The following is a 22,834-nucleotide window of genomic DNA, read 5'->3' on the forward strand; positions in this document are numbered from 1 at the left end:
CCCCCAGGACGCATCACCCACTAAACCCCAAGCACCCCTCTACATTTTCTTGTTGCCCACGTGTTTCCCTACGCAGCACAACCTCTCCGCAGGCCGACGGTGCTCTTCATCTTTCTGTGGGTGCTCAAAACACGTGCTGGTGAGGAGGGACGAGTTCTGCCTTTAAGATATCACCCCAAAACACGTTAACCAAAAGGGGAAACTTTTTTTTAATTTTTATTGATGAAGTACTTGGTACTTTTATCCCACTAAGGTCTGATGTTAATGAATGATTATTCCTTCTAATAAAGTGGTTCTCAGGGGTGGAGAGAGAGGGTATTTTCCCCTGGGGGCCCTGAAATCAATCACTGTGGTTGTCACACTTGGAGGGAAGGGAAAACTGCTCCTGGTATCTAGTGGGCTGAGGGCAAAGATAATGCTAAACATCTTCCAGCGCACCTGATAAGGCCTGCAGAAAAGCGCTGTCGCCAAAATGTCAACAGTGAGAAGCTATTTCAATAGAACTATTTTTAAAAGCTCATATTCATATGAGCTCAAAATTCATATCTGTACATTTTTTAATAAATATCGAAGAAAATGGGAAAAATATTCAGTGAGTCTTCAAACATCACACAGTGATGTGCAAGAGGAAACCTAAGGCAGAGAGATGAGGATGTTGCTGTGCGCCTGCCCTGTTGGGTCTCAGAGCTACAAAAGTTGGCAGTGAACAAAGGAAGCATGTGGAAAAGCTGGAGAGAAAGAGGACTAGGGAACATAAAATTACTGTGGTTGTTTAAAATTACTGTGGTTTTCATTTTTAATATTTTATTTAAATTCAATTTAGTTTATACATTCTGTATTATTAGCCATAGAGGTAGAATTTAGTGATTCATCAGCTGCATATAACACCCAGTGCTCATTATTTCAAGTGCCCTCCTTAATGCCCATCACCCAATTAACCCACACCCCACCTTCCTCCCAAAATCACTGTTTTTTAAAACAAAGATGAAGTAGGTTAATCCAATCTCATCACTCAGAGACATAAAATCTGCCAAATAATAACTATGTATTCATTGTTTAGTTTTAAAATACTCAAGTGTACACTTAATAAATAAAATAAACATTATTTAATCAGTTTTACACTAAAATGCAATGTTTTAACTTTCAAACATTGTTACAGAAAAAAGCAGTAATGACTAGAACTCTAATATGTTACCATGAAAGCTAACCCATTGAAAAACACAGTAAATTAAAAATAAACCACCTAAATTGTCCAGATGTTCAGATTCGCACTTTTCTATTCACTGAATAAATGACTTTGGAGCTCTTTCCCCACCTAACCTATTCAAATCATTTTAGCATTCCCCTTAAAAATACGTTTATACTCACATTCACTTGAACTTGAATGGACCAGTCACCAAGTATTGGGTGGGAAGATAATTGAAAAGTTTTGGAAACGACGCCGAGATCACTTCGTTCTGACAACCACTGTTGGATCAAATTTGACTTGGGGTCCTACAATGAAAACCGTACATGTTAACTGTATAGACTGCCGTGTATATGTGTACCCTATCTGGTTATGAATGATGCCCTGAAGCACTCCCAGGCACATCCAAAATATGGCCATAGAGAGAGGTTTTGGGAAATGTTGGCTATATATTACAAGACAGAAGACAACCAAAATTCTTCCTTTCTCATACTCCCCATCTTTATTCTGCTCCACCTTTTAATTCTCGGAACTATATTTCCTTCGACATGGAACACAATGGCATGTACACCACCAAACCTGTGTTGTTACTGTTAACTGTAGAGATCACAGGCCTCGTGTATTCAAGGGTCACCGTGTGTCCGGCACTGTGTTTTATCATTACAATCACACATCACTCAATCATTACAATCACACATCACACATCACCCACTCAGGTGCCTGGGTGGCTCAGTGGGTTGAGCGTCTGCCTTCAGCTCGGGTCATGATCTCAGGGTCCTGGGATGGAGCCCCCCATCAGGCTCTCTGCTCAGTGGGGAGCCTGCCTCTCTCTTTCCCTCTGCCTCCTGCTCTGCCTACTTGTGCATGCTCTCTGTCAAATACGTAAACAAAATCTTTAATAAAATTTTTTTTAAATCTGTAATTCTCCCCCAGGGAAGGACTGTCCTCCTGTTATAGTAGAAAATGGATTCCTAGAGAGCTTAGGTAAGCACTCAAATGTAAGTAATAGGTGAATTCAGAATTCAAACCCATGTGCTTTAAATCCAAAAAATGTATCATAAAGATGCTCACCCAAGGGGATATGTGAAAAACCCTTCCGTCCTAGACTCTCCCAGACAACAGGGGAAGGGAACAATCCCTTCACGCAGAATTCATCCAAGCCAATCCAGCAGCCATCCCGGATCCCTCTCCCATTCCCAGCCCTGTCAGCTCTGGCTCTTTAACCTCTCTCTCATCTTTCTCCTCCCTTTCATCCTCACATCCAGCCAGCACGGCCTGTTTTCTAACCATCACCACTAATCTCCCTGCTCCAGTGTCACCCCTCCAAGACATCCTCCCCATCGCCGACAGTGCTATCCATCTGAAACATAAATCTCAGACTGAGACAAAATGGTCAACATGCTTGGTCCCGTTGCTGACACAACAGGCAGTGAAGACACACCGGCTATGATCGTTATGCTGGACCACGAGGTGATGCTGGCTTTTGTCTGCCTACAGAACGAGGTCTACACTCCTCTACACGGCGTACAGAACTTAGGAGTCTGACTCCATCTACGTTCCTAAGCTCATCTTCCTCCAAACACACAGATCTGTTTGCAATTCACCCCCAAAAGCCTTTGCATCTAGGTCTCTACCACTACTGCCCAGAATGCCCTCCCTTCCCGTCCAGTCGGTGCGATAAGCTCCAGTATCGTGCCTCTTATCCACGCCACCAGCAGATGAAATGGCCACTTCCTGGAGAGCCCTACGATATCTGGAGTTTACCCCTTTTGAGAACATATTACTATGTGAGGTACTCGTGGTTAATATATGGGGGTTTTTGTTCCCACACAGACTGTGAGCTCCTGAGAGCAGGATCAAATATTTTCCCTTATTCCTATGCTCTGTCCTTTGACCAGAGGTAGTGGGTTAGCCCAGTTACTAGAAACTAGAAGAAACCCCTCTTGCTGAGTGGGGGAGAACGTGAAAGTCATAGATTAAGTACAATGCCAAGAACTGAGTATGGCACAGTCTAGTGAGCCGGAAACTCACTGTTAAAACCAAAAACCAAAATCAAGTCAAGACTGAGCAGATCACCACCCTTGGACAACTCCTGGGACAGTCACTCTAATCAGCAGTCGGCTCTCCTGTGCCTGCCACAGCCTGATGCATGCGAGGCCCACAAAGTCTAAACACTCAAAACCCAAGGAAAAAAAAACACAAACAGTGAATAAATATATGCTGTCTAATAATAAAGGGAATGCAAGTGAAAATGAAAAAAAAAATACCATTTTTCTTCTGTCCATCTCACAAAAATAAAAAAATAACAGTAATTCCCAGTGTCATTTAAACTCTGTGGAAAGGAATGTTCGTACTCTGCTGGTGCATTATTTTGGTATACATTTGAGGGTACACATTTTTCTGGGGTGGGGCCACGGCCTCACAAGCAAAGGATATCCTAAGTGAAGTCTTTGATTAGAGGATCTGGAGGGTTGGGAGTGAATGAGATAATTCCCCAGTTGCTCAAGCCTGTCTTAGACCTGGGCCTGTCACCAAAAACACAGAGAGCATAGAAACACCAGAAGTGTTCACACATTGGGATGTGAACAGGGCATCAGAGCAGAACCCCGCATTTGCACGTCATCATTTCCTGCGAGGTTGCAAGCAAGACTGCCAGGTAACATGTGAACCGTTTCCCTGGCACAGCCGCCACAGCCACCACAGCTGGACATGCTGGGAAAGTGGCCCCTTGTGCCCTCAGAGTCACCTTTAGATGGCCCAGGATCTCTGTCAGGTGTCTCAGCTCAGCACAGTCTCTGCTGCCTGGGCCAGACTGTCTCCAGCCACAAGCTCCCTGGCTGCAGAATGCATCCCCAAGGAGAATTTCGGCCACTCATTAGAGTCCTGGATGATGCACCCAGGGTCTGTCTGGAGTGGAGAACTGGAGAAGTCAAGTCACTTAAACAAGGTGGCCCTTCCCGTCACCAGGGATGAGGTCTTGGTTTTGCCCCAGCTGCTCCAGGCTGCGGGGCCAGGGCACAATCACAAGATAGAACCCCAACAACACCCCTCCCCAGGCAAGATCATTCACCTGGACAAGAAGCAACACCTTCTTCAAGAAGGAAGTCAGGGCAGAAGCCCCGAGCCAGCTGCCAGGCCAGTGTCTAAGGCACTTATTTCCAAAGTGTGAGCCCAGATTAGCTGGAGGAAGCCGGAATTAGGGCAAGTTTTTACCAGTGCTGAAAGGGCTCTGAAGGCCCTCTCATCCTGAGAAGGTCAGCTACTGAAGCAGCAAAATGAATAATATCCGGTGACAAAAAAAAAAAAGACACTGATCACCCCGAACATGCTGTGACAATCAATATTTTAGCTACATCCTACAGCCATTCTTTTTCTTTTACAACTTAGTGATTTGACCAGTTTATACACTATGCTGTGTTCACAAGTGTACTGTCGGTCCCGTTACATTGCTATGACAGTATCACTGACTGTCTTTTTTGTTTTGTTTTGTTTTTTTATTGTGTTATGTTAGTCACCATACAGTACAACTTTAGTTTCTGGTGTAGTGTTCCATGCTTCATTGTTTGTGTATAACACCCAGCGCTCCATGCAATACGTGCCCTCCTTAATACCCATCACCAGGCTCACCCAACCCCCCACTCCCTTCCCCTCTGAAACCCTGTTTGTTTCCTGTAGTCCATAGTCTCTCATGGTTTGTCTCCCCGCCTGATTTTCTCCCCAGTCACAGACTGTCTTCTTGACCCGGCAAGATGGGTCCTGAGAAGTCGGCCTCTCAGCCATCAGATGCACTTCTCCACCGTAGCCTGCAGGTGGTGCTGTCCTAGGGAGTACCCAAGGATTCAAGTCCGAGGCTCTTTTGTTACAGCAAGTTCTACTTTTTTTCTGGGAAGTTTTGCAAAGAAACCGACTATCGCACTGAAAGATGGAGAAAACATCACAGTCTGGCCCAAATGACTGCTGTCAGACGAAGGAGGACAGCAGTGTGGGCATCAATGCTCTGATCTGGCTTCCACAAGTTAGAGGGAAGGAGGCCACTGGACCTGAGTTCGTACCCCAGCTGCACTGCCTGCGTGCACAGAGCAGAGGATGGCTTCCTGCCCAGGCACCTGTGCCCAAACACTCTGGGTTCCAGGTGGAATTCTAACATGTCTAAACCCCCGCCCCTGGCCAAGAGGGCCACATCTTGGCCACGCAACTAGGACCAGAGATTTCTCTGAGCACATCTGAGAAAGTCAGATGTGGCAAGCTAAGCTCACAATTGGAGAGAAGAGGGCGCCTGGGTGGCTCAGTGGGATAAGCCCCTGCCTTCAGGTCAGGTCATGATCTCAGAGTCCTGGGATCGAATCTCGCATCGGGCTCTCTGCTCAGCAGGGGAGCCTGCTTCCCTCCCTCTCACTGCCTACCTCTCTGTCTACTTGTGATCTCTCTCTGTCAAATAAATAAATAAAATCTTAAAAAAAAAAAAAAAAAAAGAATTGGAGAGAAGAGCCCAAGAGTACAAATTGAAGGTTTCAAAGGCGATCCTAAAGCAGCGTAGAGAAACAAAATAATAAATGCACAGACCGGCACCACTCTAAATGCTTTACTTAAATTATCTCACTTAATCCTCACAAAAACTCCTGGGAGGTGTTTGTCCAGCATCAGCATTAATCCAGTAGTTCTAGATTAATGCCTAGAGCAGGCAATTTATCCAGTGCTGACTTTTATTACCACAGGTAGAACAAGGCAGATTGGATAGAAACAGCCAGAAATAGGCAGATGTTGACTTGAAAGATGGTATGAATGCAGTCCATAAAACCCTGCTTAGAGAGCTATCTGAATTTAGAAATGCTATTCTCTGGGGCACCTGTGTGGCTCAGTCAGTTAAGTGTCTGCCCTTGGCTCAGGTCATGATCTCAGGGTCCCGGGTTCAAGCCCCGAGACAGGCTCTCTGCTCAGTGGAGCGTCTGCTTCTTCCTCTTCCTCTGCTTCAGCTCCTCCTCATTGCCTGCGCTCTCTCTCTCTCTCTCTCTCTCTCTCAAATAAAAAGTAGAGTAAAATAAAATCTCTGAAAAAAAAAAAAGAAAGAAATGCTATTCACTATGTCAACCTCCTTTATAAACATTCCAACACACAGCAAAGGCAGAAATTCACAGAGCTACAATTCTTGGAAATTCAAGAACATGCATCGAGCACCATGCCGACCAACGTTGTGTTTACTACAAACACAGACTGGCTTGAAGTTACACGTATACATGTCTGCTTGATTTTTGTTTGCTTTTTAGTTTAATTTAGAATGACAAAAAAGTTAAAAAGAATAGGAAGATACTGAACTAAAAAAGCCTGAACTTGCCTTCCACCCTATGGCATTCATCAGAACATTTAGGGTAACCAAGAGGGATCCTGGGACCAGGGACTTTCAGGTGTATTATCAAAAGAGAGTCCCAGGAAAACAGGGATGGGTTGGTCACCACCCTGTTTCCTTGTAGTGATCCAATGTCTCATATTCTCCTCAGCGTTAAGTGTAGAAAAGCAGGTCCAGCCGGATCTCACTTGTCCTCATCTTGGTTCTCACAGGAAAGCACTCAGTCTAACTATGTTGCCTCTGGGGCATCAGAGTGTTGGAGAAGCAGAGGCCAAATGACTTCCTGCCATAGGGGATTCCCATAAACATAGGAGCTAAGGTTTAGTGAACATGTACTATGTGGCAGGCATAATTCTAAATGCTTTGCTTGGATTATCTCACAAAAACCTTTGTGAGGTATTATCATTATTACTCATTTTAGAAATAAAGAAACTGGGGCTCAGAGAGGTGCATTTTCTCCAGGTCACACAACTAGCAACTATTATTCTTAGAGCAGACAGTGATCCTTTTATAAGCCAAATCACACCATGCCTCTCCTCAGAATTCTCCAGTGAATTCTCATTTCACTCAGAGTAAAATCCAAGGTCCATATCATGACCCATAAGAAGATCCTGCACGATCCCTCCTCTAACCCACCTACCTATATCTTACCTCATCTCCTAATAGTTGTCCCCTCACTCTCTGTGACACTATCAGACTCTTTTCCCCCAGTGCACCTAACAAGTTCCCACCTCAGGGCCTTTATACAAGCTGTTCCCTCTCTAGGGGCTCATTCTTTTACTTTCTTTAGGTTTCTGCTCAAATAGGACTTCCCTAACAACCCTAGAGAAAACAGCAAACACAAACACGCTTTCTCTCTCTCAACACACACACACACACACACACTAACTCTTTTATATACATTTTTTAAAGATTTTATTTATTCACTTGACAGAGAGAGCATAAGCAGGGTGCAGAGCAGGCAGACATAGAGGAAAAAGCAGGCTCCCTGCTGATCAAAAAGCCCACTGCAGGCCTCGATCCCAGCACTGTGGGATCATGACCTGAGCCGAAGGCAGACGCTTAGCCAACTGAGCCACCCGAGCACCCCTACACCTTCTTTTATTTTAAAGTAGGCTCTTGCCCAGCGCAGAGCCCAATGCAGGGCTCAAACTCAAAACCCTAAGATCAACCTGTTCAACCAATTGAGGCACCCAAACCCCAGGCGTCCCACTTCATACACATATTTATGTGTTTGTTCAGTGTCTGTCTCCGCACTATTCACTGAAATACACGCTTAATGTGAGCAGGAGACTTAATCTGTTCTGTTCACTGACCCATCCCAGGGCCCTGAACACAGAAGCTCAATAAATGTTTGACCAATGAATTAATCAATGAAAAAGCAAGGACTGGAGCCCGAGTTGCCCCAACTCCAGAGCCTAAGCTCTGAACCCATTGTTCTACCATCTCCCCTCCGAGAGAGAGCACTCTCATGTTGGGAAGGAAGCTTACCCATGGTGAATTCTAAAATAACATGAACAGGACTTCAAAGAGAGCTTTAGTGAGATAACTTGAACTTACTTTATTTCTGTCCAGCACTTACCTTAATGAGAATGTTTAAAGAAGTTTTATAAGGTTTAAAATCTGAGAAGAGTGTAACAATACGAAACTTCACTTCCTGCTTTGGCTTGTATAGAGACTTGTCTGTTTGGATGAAGACAGTCATTCTCTTGGTCTCAAATGATAAGCGTGTACTATTAGAGAATAAAATCTCATCCTGGGCCCATCCAGTTACACGCAGCTCATAGATCCCATCCGCACTGTTCAGAGGTAGCTGGGGAAAATAAAGAGATCAGACAAATGACATTCTCATTTTGCCTCAAAAGTGTTTTTAATTGTAAGTCAGTCTAGAACATCTAAATCCATAGTATTATTAACAATTGCCACGTTGAAAAACTCACCCCTCCTAGGCACCAACATTAAACAATTTGTATTCCCTCCTAACATCCTGCAGTTTTCTCCCCAGCTAAATTGGAGGGTTCCTGGAAAGGAGGGCTCAGCAGCAGTGACCGTGTCATTTCCTATTCCCAGAGCAAATTCTTCCTCATGGTCGCTGTGGGTTGGGATATCTAATATCTTTCAACATTTTTTCCATGTCTCCCTAGTTGAGGCAGTCCACTGGTTAAAAGCACATTTGCACAAGACTTCTTTCCTTGCTGTACTCTCTCGAGTTCTTTCCTACCGTGGACACGCTTCCTGCACCCGCACAGCACGAGTCGCGGTCTTGGAAAGGATAGGGACACTACTGCTGCTCTCCTAAGGCCCTCACTGACAGAATTCCTACCTTCCAGCATAAACAGACCAGAAGCCTTACTCAACAGTTTGCGTGACCTGTGGCACCTGACGACAATCCTCCAGGTGGGTGCTCCTACTAACACCTGTTTTATAAGCAAGGAAAGTGGGGCTTGGAGGAGTTTGGGAAGTTGCTCCAGGTCAGGAGCAAAGATGCAAACCCACAATGAGCTATGCTACTCTGCTAAAAGCCTCCATTGGCTGGCTCTGAGAAACATGTCCGACCATTCCCTGACTCTTGCCTCTCTGCCCTTCCAAAGGTGGAGTCTCCTTCTCCAGAGTTAGGGACTTGCTTCTCAAGAAGAGAATGAAGTGTCATAGAAAGGATAGCATCTGCCTGGTTCTCTCTCTCTCCCTCTCTCTCTCTCTCTCGGATTCTTCACTCTGGAGGAATCCAGCTGCCACGTGATGAAGACACTTGAGATGCCTGCAGGGAGAAACTGAGGCCTCCCTCAGCACCAGCTTGATAGCCTTATGAATGAGCTCCCGTACAGAGGATCCCCAGCCCTGGGGAATCCTTCAGGTGACTGCAAGTCTAACCGACATCTTGCAGTATTCCAAATCAGAATAGCACAGCTCCGCGGTTCCCCTATTCCTGGCCCACAGAAATTGTGAGAAGCCATAAAAGTTTATTGCTGTTTTAATGCCAAAGCTTTGGGATAATCGGTTCACAACAGACGACTTAGCATCCTTGACTCTCAGTTGGTTTTCGTGTTAATAAACCTGCGATTCTAAAACTAAATTCTGATCCATTCTTGCAAATAAGTTTTGTCCACAGAAAGCTCGGAGACCTTCCAGTCATAGTAGCTACCTGGAAGCTAGCAAGATGGCTAAGAATACAGAGAAAATGTCACAAAGCACCAATAAAATGGTCAGCAAAAAATATTTAGGGAGAGAAGTACTGATGTCCACAATTTACCTGGAGATACATTTAAAAAATAAGATGAATTAATGGACAGAGAGACAGAGAGACATGTTATAGAGCAAGTATGGTAAAATGTTAATGGGAGAATCAGAGTGGTGGGTATAAAAGGGTTCACTATGAATTCCTTCAAGTTTTGTGTATATTTGCAAATTTCCTAATAAAAAGTTAGAAAAAAACAATTAGTAGCATCACACTCAAATAACTTCCAGTGCCAATTTCTGCTTTTCTTCAATAAACATTTCTTGAGCATCTTCTGTCTCCAGGTTGTTCTGAGTCTTTGGGATACGACATGAACCAAAGACGGTCACCCTCATAAGGGCTGGGAGTCTAGCTTGGAACCTGCATTTTTATATTCCATTTTCTCAAATGATACTTCAGCTCCCAGATTCTTTTAAATAGGTATTTTAATACTAAAAGCAGGACACAGTCTATGCCAGCCTATCAAAGACTTACACATGGCAAAGATTCATAAATACTTCGTGTTTAAAATACGATATTTGTTAGGATTGATTTTCATGATCTGGAGACAGTTTGATCATTTTTAGGCCCCAAAACAGATAGCGGATTGAAGATTTATGGCAAATCCATGATGCAGTGGCCAAAACTAAAGAGGCCCATTAACCACTAGAACATCGAAGAGTTAAAGAAACAGAAGTAACACACAATGTGTCCAAAAACCTTCTCTCCCATCCATCCTCCTTCAGGGAGCGCTTGCACTGCCTCAGGAGGAGACAGTACTATCTTTCTGCTCCTCTCAGCTACACCTCGCCCCCCACATCCCTCCCCCCACCACACCAATTTGTTTTCTCAACTTCCCTGTTAGAAATCTCACCTCCCTCTCCTGCATATGTAAGATTTACATAATTCAAGATGCTCAAAACCTCAGTGTTAATCCCAGGGCTGGAAAGTCAGAGATGACAAGTGAACCTAGTGTATCAGCAGAGCAGTGGTGACTCTACAAGCCACAGGGCATCACTATATGCCTTGGGGTGTCCCCACAGACTTTGCATGGCTCCAGAAATCCTAAGCCATCGTAGAGACCTTAGTTTTCCATTGTTAACAGTACAAGGGCAGAATGAGGAGACTGAAGAAAACACCATGGATTTTAAGCAATCTCTACGGAAGTTTCTCTCTGTACCAGACCTAGGATGGGTTGTAACCTGCTCCCCACAGTGGAGAGGACACAAGAAGGTATTAGCTCCTGAATCTTCGCTGATCAACTGCCTTCTGCCTTCTTGGGGTCACAATTACTGAAAGAGCTCCCAGGATTGGTAATAAAGAGGCTCCCTCATCAGAGATTTCCATATCTCTTATACAAGTACCAATTATTCGCCCACAGAGATTTGGGACCCCTGTATGTTGAGCCAAGAACAGATGGCTGGAGAAAGATACAATGCCCACAGATGACACTGTCTAGCAGCAGGACAAGAGTCAGGGAGTGCACAACATCAAGGGGCTTTGATCAGCAAAGTATCGATCAGCATCTGAGTTGGGCATGCAAGATTCTCATTAGGCTAAGTCTATTCTGTGTATACATGAATGCAAATTTTCTGAGGAAATGATTGCTCTTTGCCCAAGATATGGAGGAAGGTATGCTCAAAAAGTCCTTGTTGGACGGGCACCTGGCTGGCTCAGTCAGTGGAGCATGTGATGCTTGATCTCAGGGTCATGAGTTCAAGCCCCACATTGGGCAGAGAGTTTGCTTAAAAATAAAATAAAAATAAATAACAATTTTTAAAAAGGTCCCTTGGTGGGCAAGGAACTAATCTGGGTTGACAAAAACCATCTTGTCCTCTCTAAAAGATCAGTTGTTAGGGAAACTGAGACAACACAATAGCATTTATCCTACTCTACTTCATTAATAATGCTAGTTACTAAGAGTAGCGGAGATTTCAAATAACTTTCAAAATAAAGTTGGGGAATTTAAGAGGAGGTTTCTATTAAAAAATATTTTTAGGGGCGCCTGAGTGGCTCAGTGGGTTAAGGCCTCTGCCTTTGGCTCAGGTCATGATCTCAGGGTCCTGGGATCGAGCCCCGCGTCAGGCTCTCTGCTCGGCGGGGAGCCTGCTTCCCCCTCTCTCTATACCTACCTCTCTGCCTACTTGTGATCTCAATCTCTCTGTCAAATAAATAAATAAAATCTTTAAATATACATATATTTTTTAAATATTAATTATACATAAAATAAACTTTAAAAACATTTCCAACTTTAAAAGCCACTCCTTCATTTTAAGTTGGACTTCTTTACAGAGAGAATAAAAGAAATTTCTCCTAGCACATTCTCTGCAAAAAGTAATATTGGTATTAAGCATCAATTGTTTTTTAATTTACTTCTTATTAAAAGCTGACTGTAGTGTATCAAAAGCAGAAACAATAGGCTATTCGGATATTAAAAACACATTTGTTTCAATGCAGTCAAAATACTTATATTTTACAGCAAAAATTCGAGAGAACCTTAAAAAACAATTCAAAATGTTACATTTACAAACATGAGATTGAAAGAGCACACTCTGAAAGTTGAGTCTCTTTTAACTGAAAACTCGTAACAATACAGAACTTTCTATTTTTGCCAAGAATGATCACATTTTCCCAGGCACTTTATGACTAGGTCTTTAAACTTCTGTTTTACTAGAAAAGGGATATAGTCCTAAATATAATCTCCAGTAAAGCTTTCAATAGATAACTGCTATATCTACAACAATTGAAAAGGCATTAATATTAAAGACAAATACAGGATGTTGGAGTTTGTATTTCACACAGTTAAGACTTAAAAGAGTCAGAGCAGCCAAATTCCAGCTTAATGATAGTTTGGCCAGGTACAGTTTATAATAAACTGACATTGCTGGAACAGGCCCAGGGGCCCTCATCCCGCCTGATGCCTTCCCTGCTCAGCCAGCCCTTCTACACTTTCAGCCTGTGCACCTGCAGGCTTCTCTGAAGAAACGAGACAGTTGTACTTTAAACTGTGGTTCCTGGAGGTACCGGGGAGGCTCAGTCACTTAAGCATCTGCCTTGGGCTCCGGTCCTGATCTCAGGGTCCTGGGATCGAGCCTCACCCATGGCTCCCTGCTCAGCAGGTAGTGTGCCTCTTCCTCTGCTCCTCCCCCGACCCTCAGGCTCGCTCTCTCTCTCAGATAAATAAATTAAATGTTTTTTGTTTTGTTTTGTTTTGTTTTAAAGATTTTATTTATTGGACACAGAGAGAGAGAGAGAACACAAGTAGGCAGAGAGGCAGGCAGAGAGAGGGGGGGAAGCAGGCTCCCCGCTGAGCAGAGAGCCCGACATGGGGCTCAATCCCAGGACCCTGAGATCATGACCTGAGCCAAAGGCAGAAGCTCAACCCACTGAGCCACCCAGGAGCCCCAAATTAAATGTTTTTTAAAAATAAAAAAATTAACTGTGGTTCATGGACTCAAATCCCACCACCTTCTGCTGTAGGACTATTGTATTACATAGGATTTACTTTAACCATTTATTAGAAAATTCTTTCAACAGCATATGGCCAGCTTCTAATGTTTTAGGGTACAAGAACACAATGCGATGTTTCATTATCACTTAGATTGGGTTTCCTCCCTTCCACCTGCTTTGCCTCTTTTTCCCTACTTTCTATTTAACAGTAGAAAAGCAGTTTTATTTCTTAGTAAGGAAAGCACAAACATAATAGGTAAGAAATAATAGCCATGGAATATAAGTAATTTTTATAAAGCACTGTTTGGCTGCACTGTATTCTCTAAGAACAACCCCACTCCACCCCCAGCAGAAAAATGAGTGTGATTCCTGAATATGTTTCATCAGTAACCTTCAGGAAGTAATGGAGGAAATGGGGGAACCTGGATCATCAGGTAATGCTGATTCTACATTAAGTAGAAAGTTGTTCAAAAGAAAACCACCGGTCTACATTAAGTAGAAAGTTGTCCAAAAGAAAACCACCGGTCCAAGGTGAACCAGCTTGCTCCCAGACGAGCAAACTAAGATTTAATGGCAGTTTCAACTTCTCCAGGAGTGGACTTTTAGGACAATCAATCTGGAACTTTCTGACAAGCACCCATGAGGTAATCTGTCACATGAGCCCTCTCCATCCCCACCCCCGCCAAAGGAAGATGAGGTAATCTACAGGATAAGACCCCAGGCCCTTCCCCCTAAGGGAAGGTGACCTTGTCTGGAACAATCCTTTCTTTTCTTTTGCTAACAACTTCCTTGCCCCACCCTCCTTCCTACAAAAAATCTTCTACACGGTACAACTCTGGAGCTCCCCCTCTACTTGCTAGATGGGATCCTGTCCAATGGCTTATTAAGGCCAATTAGATCTTCATATTTACTAGGCTGAGTTTTGTTTTTTTAACAAAGTCACCAGTCATCTATTCTCAGAAAAGTATACTAAATGGCATCTCTTGTTGGATGCTGTGGTCTCCGTTCTCTATTGTACATTCAAAGTGTGAAGCTCCAAAACAAAGCATAGTCATAAAAGCACAAACTTCCAAATCAAAGCTATGACAAGTAGGATCAGTTCACAAACAGCATGTAATCATCAGGTTTTATAGCTTTCTCAACAAAATAATAACCCCTTTCCACTTCTATAGGAAATTTTTACAGCACTTTCACATCTTACTTCACCTCTGGGGTATCCCCTATGAAACAGGAGGCAGTTTCTTTATCCCCTTTTCCAGGGCTGGGACAAGGGTGAGGTGGGTGAGGCCCTTGTCCCAGGTGCAAAACTTAAAGAGGAGACAAAAAAAATTCAGCAACCAAGATAAATAAATTTTTAATATTTAAAATATTTTAAAGTAGAAATAATGCAAAAAATTAAATTATGAACAACAACAACAAAAAAGTTTCAATAAAGACAGGATCAGTATCATCAATGCCTCAGCCTTCAGTAGAGCTCAGCGTGGCACTCCACTTTTCCAGGACAGAGAAACTGAAGGACAGAGTGATCATTACACCCTCAAAACTGTAAGGTTTTTTAAGGCAGGTGCCTGTGTTTGTGGCAATAGTCCAGGCCAGTTTCCCTCAGTGAAGTTCCCTGTTTTACATGAGGAAAATTTCTGCTATGGGTTTGAAGAGGCTGATAACCAATCTCCTTGCAGTAACAGTATTCTGAGTCTAAAGGTGAAACTGAACTCAAGCCAAATTCACAAGGGGTGCAAATTGATATAAAGGCCAAAAAATATTAATTTTTTGTTTCATTGGTCAAAGCAATGTATATTTCTGAAACCAAATTTTTTAAATGGATACTTACTGATGGAAGAGTAAGTGTCTTGAAAGAGCCTAAAAGCAAAACAGGGAAGAAAAGAGAGTCATAATTTGAATACGATGATATACTACACAACTCCGAAGACTTTCCTAATACTCTTTCAGATGGAGAAGGAATCATAAGCTTACAGAATCGTAAACTTATTTGATCAAAACAAAACAATTATGTGAAAGCCCAGAATACCTGAGAGATTACCACAGAACTTCATGCCAAAGAATTAAGGAAAGCTAAGCCAGACTTAAAAAGCCATCAGTGGGGGACGCCTGGGTGGCTCAGTGGGTTAAGCCGCTGCCTTCGGCTCAGATCATGATCCCAGGGTCCTGGGATCGAGTCCCACCATCAGGCTCCTTGCTCAGCAGGGAACCTGCTTCTCTCGCTGCCTCTACTTGCCTCTCTGCCTGCTTGTGTGTACTCGCTTGCGCTCTCTCTCTCTCTCTCTCTCTCTCTCTGGCAAATAAATAAAATCTTTAAAAAAAAAAAAAAAGCCATCAGTGGGTGAATCCCACCCCCCAAAATTAGCTTAAGTTCTTCTTTTCTTTTCCATTATCATTTTTGTTGTCATTGTTGCTGCTGTTCATGTTGCTGCTTTAAGGTCCTGCATATTGGAGGGACATTTGAATCTGTGTCGAGAAAGAAGCTGAGGTATATTTATGTTCTCAGACCCTCATGATAAAGGAAGAAAAGGAAGGCATTAGTCACATCAGGGGTGAGCTGGGACTCATCACTGAGTCACTGGTATTAGAGTGATGCAGACTTCTTTTCATGTACAGTTTCTAAACATAGGGCTGTTAATTTAACTCATGCCAATTTCTCATCAGATCTAATTACTTCAAGGGAAAAAATGTTTCAAGTTAAAAATAAAAGAGTACTTATCCAAAGGTCCTATTTAAGTGACATGAATTCAGAGGTGATGATGGACCCTCACAGTTCCTTCATTTAAGAAATACTTGTGAATATTTAAGAAGTATTTACCACCATGAACAAGAGAGACATGGCCCTGTCCTCCTGGAAACCACATGTGTCTATCCTATAGAAACAGACAAACACCAGAGCAGAGCACAGTACATAGCAGGGGTTAAGCAAGTGGCCTCTGGAATTAGACTCCACCAATTCTATACTCATCAACCATGTACTAGCCCCATCCTTGAAAGAGTTACCTGATTATCTGGGTTCAATTTCTTCACCCATAAAATGAGCATGTTAATAATAGGACCAATCTCATAAAGTGGTTGTGAAGAATAAGTATGTTGATATCTAGAAAGTGTATAGAACAGTGTCTGGAACGGAGGAAACACTTGATAAATGTAAGTCACTGTAGTGCCAGAAAACTTGGAAGAGATCTCCTCTGTGGATGTCAGCGTGCCTCTGTAGCAGGGTCTTCCCGTTTTCATAATGGAGCACTCAGTCGATCAGTACACATCACCAACGTCAAGTTAGATTATCAAGTCATATACATACATGCACTTTCTCACCCAAAATACTAAATATTAGAAAACCTTAGTTTCTTAGTTTTGCTCAATAAAATAAAAGAAGTAAAAGTTAGCACGTTTTCTGCCTACACCCTTATAAATGGTCTTGCACAATCCCCAATGTGTGCACACCCACCTGAGGACCACTGCCCCAATGGGCCTGTGTGAAATACAAATATGTTTTCAGAAGCAGATAAGCAATTCATCAAAATCACTTACCACCTAGCACAGACCAGTTTATCCAGTGACTGTCACCATAGGAAGCAAAGAGCAGGACTCTTAAATAACAGGACACTGGACAAAAAGTGTCTTGAAAAGGTGACAAAGAGAAACAACTGAACAGATACAGCACAACACGAGAGGGCTGCAATAAGGAGAGGACAGAGCCCACCCCACAGGGACCAGGAGAAGGCTCCCAGAGAAAACGATGCCAGAAGTCTAAGATTGTAGGATAAGGAAAAATTAGCCAGATGAGAAAGGAAGGGAATAGTTTCCAGGCAGAGCAGCAGCAAAAGCAAAAGAGCAGAGCTCAGCATGAGTCTGCAGAAGAAATGAGCTGGCAGGGAGAGGACTAGAGAGATGAGGCTGGACGAGATCCTGAAAGGCCTTTTGCACAGAGTGAGTCCTGGCTGGTATTAAATATCCCAAGTTACGCCACTATCCCAGCATCCTGATGCAGCAATTGTCCTGAATCGTTTTGGTTTAGTGAAATATTGATAAGAGATGGATTTAATTTGCACAAGACTTAACTTTGAAATATTGTAATCATGCTTTGGTATTATCTCAACTTGTGGGAAGAAACTTCTCCTCATTAAGTTCTTCTTTTTAATGGGACAGCCATATTCTATACTGAACTGAAGTAAGATTTGAGAAGCCCTATGATATTGCAGCCACTGAACTTGGTCAAACAGTCAAAAGAACCACAAATACAGACAATGTACTCGACAAGTTTTGTGTTGTAAAAATATTTGTTGAAGGGAGTCATATACTCTCCAGGCAAAAAGACAAACCCTGTAAAATATTTGGACTGAAACATTTAAATAGTTCAAATATGCAGGAATAGATGGAATTGAGAACATCCTCCATAGAGCAGAATTTGCTCTGATCTTAACACATACCTCAGCAGACGAAGAGAGTGTGTTCTCAATAAAAAATATACCAACAATGAACAAATGCAATTTGAAACTAAAAATAATACCATTTACCCTAGCATCCCCCAAAAAAGAATACTTAGGTATAAATCAAATGAAACATGTACAAGATCTATATGAAGAGAAACTACAAAACTATGATAAATGAAATCAAGAAAGGATTAAATAAATGAAGATATATTCAATGTTCATGGATAGAAAGACTCAACATTGTCAAGACATCAGTTCTTCCCAACTTGATCAATGCAATCCTAATCAAAATCCCAGAAAGTTATTTTATGAATATCAACAAACTGATTCTAAGACCCAGAATAACCATCACAATACTGAAGGACAACAAAAGCTGGAGGACCGGTACTAAGAACTCCGAGACTTACTGCAAAGCTACAGTAATCAAGGCAGTGTAGCATTGTCAAAAGAATAGACAAACTGGGGCGCCTGGGTGGCTCAGTGGGTTAAAGCCTCTGCCTTCGGCTCAGGTCATGATCCCAGTGTCCTGGGATCCAGCCCCACATCGGGCTCTCTACTCAGGGGGAGCCTGCTTCCTCCTGTCTCTCTGCCTGCCTCTCTGCCTACTTGTGATCTCTGTCTGTCAAATAAATAAATAAAAACTTAAAAAAAAAAATAGACAAACTGATCAATGGAACGGAAGAAAAAGCCCAGAAATGGGTCCCTACTAATATGGTCGAATGATCTTTGGCAAATGAGCAAACACAAAGGAATGGAGCAAAGACAGTCTCTTCAACAAATAATCTTGGAACGGACATCCACATGTAAAAAAAAGTGAACCTAGACATAGCATTTACCCCCTTCAGAAAAACTGACTCCAAATGGATCACAGACTTAAATATAAAATGCAAAACTATAAAACTCCTAGAGTATAACACAGGAGAAAACCTAGATGACCTTGGTCTTTTTAGATATAAGACCAAAGATACAATCCACTAAAGAAACAATTCAGGGGCGCATAGGTGGCTCAGTCAGTTAAGCATCCACCTTCATCTCAGATTGTGATCACAGGGTCCTGGGACTGAGGGCCATGTTGGGCTCCCTGCTCAGCAGAAGGTGGGCTGGGGGGGGCCTGCTTCTTCCTTGCTGCCCCCCACTCGTGTTCTCTCTTTCTCTCTCTCAAATAAATAAAATCTTTTTTAAAAAGAACTCATAAGCTGAACTTCGTCAAAATTAAAAAGTTCTGCTATGCAAAAGACAATCTCAAGAGAATGAGAAGAAAAGCTGCAGACTGGGAAAAAATATTTGCAAAAGTCAAGGACTACAGTCCAAAATCTACAAAGAACTCTTAAAACTCAACAATAGGAAGCAAATAACAGACTAAAAAATGGGCCAAAGTCATTAATAGACAACTCGGCAAAGAAGATACACAGATGGCAAAGAAGCATAATAAAAGATGCCCCACATCATAGGGAAATGCAGATTAAACAATAAGATACCAGGACACTTCTATCAGTCACTGACAATATCAAATACTGGCCAGGATATGGAGCAAGAGGAACTCTCCCATACGGCTGGTTTACAATGCAAAAAGGTACAGCCACTTGGGAAGACAGTTAAGCAATCTCTTAAAAAACTAAACATACTCTTACCATACAATCCAGCAATTCCGTTCCTTGGTATTTACTTAAAAGAGCTAAACACTTATGACCACACACAAAATCTGCACACAGTTATTTACAGCACTTTTATTCATAACTGCCAAAGCTTGGAAGCAACCAAGTTTCCTTCAGTCAGTGAATGAAGAAATAAACTGTGGTATATCTAGACAATGGAATATTATTCAGCTCTAAAAAGAAATGAGCTATCAAGCCATGAAAAGACATATAGAGAAACCTTAAATGTGGGACGCCTGGGTGGCTCAGTCGGTTAAGCATCTGCTTTCAGCTCAGGTCACGGGTCCTGGGATCAAGCCCTGCATCGGGCTCCTTGCTCGGCTGGAAGCCTGCTTCTTCCTCTACCTCTGCCTGCCTGTGAGCTTGCTCTCTCTCTCTCTCTCTCTCTCTCTGAGACAAATAAATAAAATCTTTAAAAAAAAGAAAGAAAGAAAGAAAGAAACCTTAAATGTATATGGTGAAGTGAAAGAAGCCAGGTCTGGAAAGGCTACATACTGCATTATTCCAAATAAATGGCATTCTGGAAAAAAACAAAACTATGAATACAATAAAAAGATCAGGTTACTGGGAAGTGGTACAGAGAGATGAATAGGCAGAGCACAGAGGGGTTTCAAGGTAGTCAAAATACTCTGTATGGTATTATAATAATGGTTATATGTCATTATACATTTGCCAAAATCCACAGAATATACAACACCAAGAGTGAACCCTAGTGAAAACGATGGACTTCCATTGTTTATGATGTGTCAGTGTAGTTTCATTTCTGCTAAAAAAAAAAAAAAAAAGTACCATCTGGTTTAGTGATCTTGATAATGGGGAAGGCTGTGCATGTGTGGGGACAGGGATAATACAGAAAATTTGGAAAAAGAAAAAAAAAGCCTTTATTTGTTCAAATCATTTGATCACTCCTATATATCTGTATAAATTATATAAATATATATAAATAATATAAATAAAAGATTATATATATAATAATATACATCATGGAATGGTCAGGCAACTTGAACATTCAAATAAATTATGGATTATAACCTACTGAATAAAGGAAGAGTCCATGAGCTCATGCTGCTCTACAATTAAACACATGACTAAATGATGGAGAATAAAAAGTTCTTCTTTACTGTAGAATTCCAACAAGTAAATATGGAAGGAATCATGGAATTGGGAAATTTCACAGCTATCATGGTAATAATTGATTCAAGCAACAATCATCAATCTTGTGCGTACAAGCTGGGTGAGTGAGATTCGTGAGAAATAATGAAGTATTGTTGTTTCAAACTGCTAAGTTTTGGGTGGATCACTCACAGAAATGGATGACTGGAACACTCTTGAAATAAAAAGATTAACTAGCAAACCCAAAAGGTGCACAGAGCAGCACAACAGCCTCCATCCACGGTGGCTACTGAAATGAGCAACTGAAATGGGCTACAAATGCAAAATACACCCTATATTTCTAACACTTAAAGAAGCAAAAAGAATGTAAATGATCTCAGTAATAATTTCATAGTGAGTACATGCTGAACTGATTATATTTATGAATTATTGGGTTAAATTAAAGTGCATTATTAAAATTAACTTTATCTGGATTTTCTTTACCGTTTTTTTAAAGATTTTATTTTTAAGTAATCTCCACACCCAACATGGGGCTCAAACCCACAACCCCAAGATCAAAAGTCACATGCTCCACTGACTGAACCAGCCAGGTACCCCTATTTTTTACCATTTTTTTTTCAAAGATTTCATTTATTTATTCCAGAGAGAGAGTCTGTGTTTACAAGCGAGCAAAGAGAGGGGGTGCTATGCAGAGGGAGAGGGACAAACGGATTCCATGCTGAGCACAGAGCCCATCACAGGGCTTGACCTCACAACCCTGAGAACATGGTGACCTGAGCCAAACCAAGAATTGGATGTTTAACTAACTGAGTGACCCAGGTGCCCCTACTTTTTACTTTTTTAGTTTGGTTATTATAAAATGTTGTATTACATACCTGGTAGAATCATACTTCTATTGGACAATGTTAGTCTGGAGGATGGAGGACTCACATTTCTGCTTAGAAGCAATAAAACAACCAGCTAGATCTGATTGCCTGCAATTTTTAAATATGGTGAATAAAATAATAATATATAAATAATAATAGATACTATTTATAGTGTTATAAAAGCATGACATATATTAACTGATCTAATCCACATCATAATCCCGTTAGGTATTATTTTCCTTATTTTACAAATGAGAACCCTGAGTCATAGAGACATTAAGTGACTCGCCCAAGGTCACCCACAGAAAAGAAGTAACAGAGCCAAGATTCTAATCCAGGCACCCCGGCTCTTGGGTCTGAGCCATAAATCATCATTCTGGGCTCCCTCTCAGCACAGAACAACCAGCTGAACCTTTGTGCCCTTTTTTTTTTAAGATTTTATTTTTTATTTGAGAGAGAGAGAGCATGAGAGGGAAGAAGGAGAAGCAGAGAAGTGAGAGGGAGAAGCAGGACTTCCTGAAGCTGGGAGCTTGATATGGGACTCCACCCCAGAGGGGATCAAGACCTGATCAGAAGGCAGTCACTTAACCAACTGAGCCACCCAGGCGCCCTACCTCTGTGCTTTTATTCTACATACCCTTGATTACTGTAAAAGTTCCCCAGCCTAGGGGCGCCTGGGTGGCTCAGTGGGTTAAAGCCTCTGCCTTCGGCTCAGGTCATGGTCTCAGGGTCCTGGGATCGAGCCCCGCATCGGGCTCTCTGCTCGGCAGGGAGCCTGCTTCCCTTCCTCTCTCTCTGCCTGCCTCTCTGCCTACTTGTGACCTCTGTCTGTCAAATAAATAAATAAAATCTTTAAAAAAAAAAAAAAGTTCCCCAGCCTAGAGAGCCTCTTTGTGCACATTCTCACCCCTCCCTCACAGAGGTTCAAAACCTCTATTATCTCAGGACTCTTCTCCTCAGCTCTATGCTAGTCATCAAAGGACCTAGGGGTTCTTCTTTATCCATGTTGGTCCCAACCTTTCGAGTTCAGCTATAAATACTTCGATAGCAGAACTAATTTTAAAATAATTCACGTTATACAAAAACTTCTGAAAAAGATACAAAAACTAGAAAATTTCCCAACTCTCATATCACTTCCTCATACTACAGCTCTGATACATTTGAAGTTAATTTCAAGATCTGAAAAATCCCTCTTCAAAGGAAAGTTAAAAATAACCACATATGTCTATAGCTGGGACCCCAGGGAAGCCAGGGGTTTTGTGGGAAGTGCTGCTGAATTCAGTACCTGGTAAAGGGAGGAGATAGGACTTGGTGGAGGGGGCGGTGCAGAGCTGTAGAGGTGTGTTCACAAGACTCGCACTCTCAGAAACAGCCAAGACCCTTGAGAACTGTCCTGAGCCAGGGAGATGCGGCTGGACCTTCACCCAAGGAGCGGTGCCCCTTGAGCAAGGCGATTCTCTTAGCAGATGCAATCCCCAAAGTGGGCTGGCTTTGAGGGCAGAATGCCACAGCGCTCCCAGGAGCTGTAGGGAACCAGTCCTTCTCCGAAGGGCTCTACCTGGGTGCCACA

General features: G+C 42.3%; 1 protein-coding gene across 1 annotated transcript in view; it reads right to left on the reverse strand.

Moving 5' to 3' along the window:
• The window catches only part of CD109 (CD109 molecule), a 140,263-nt gene that overhangs the window by 103,610 nt on the left and 13,819 nt on the right, over window positions 1–22,834 (reverse strand). The window contains exons 3-5 of the mRNA XM_047734242.1: window positions 15,026–15,054; window positions 8,113–8,343; window positions 1,369–1,494 (exon numbers count right to left, since the gene is read on the reverse strand). Coding sequence (XP_047590198.1) covers window positions 1,369–1,494; window positions 8,113–8,343; window positions 15,026–15,054 — 386 coding nt within the window. The remainder of the gene's footprint in view (window positions 1–1,368; window positions 1,495–8,112; window positions 8,344–15,025; window positions 15,055–22,834) is intronic.

This window comes from Lutra lutra, chromosome 6 (assembly GCF_902655055.1).
Source record: "Lutra lutra chromosome 6, mLutLut1.2, whole genome shotgun sequence".
In the NCBI taxonomy this organism is placed as follows: domain Eukaryota; kingdom Metazoa; phylum Chordata; class Mammalia; order Carnivora; family Mustelidae; genus Lutra; species Lutra lutra.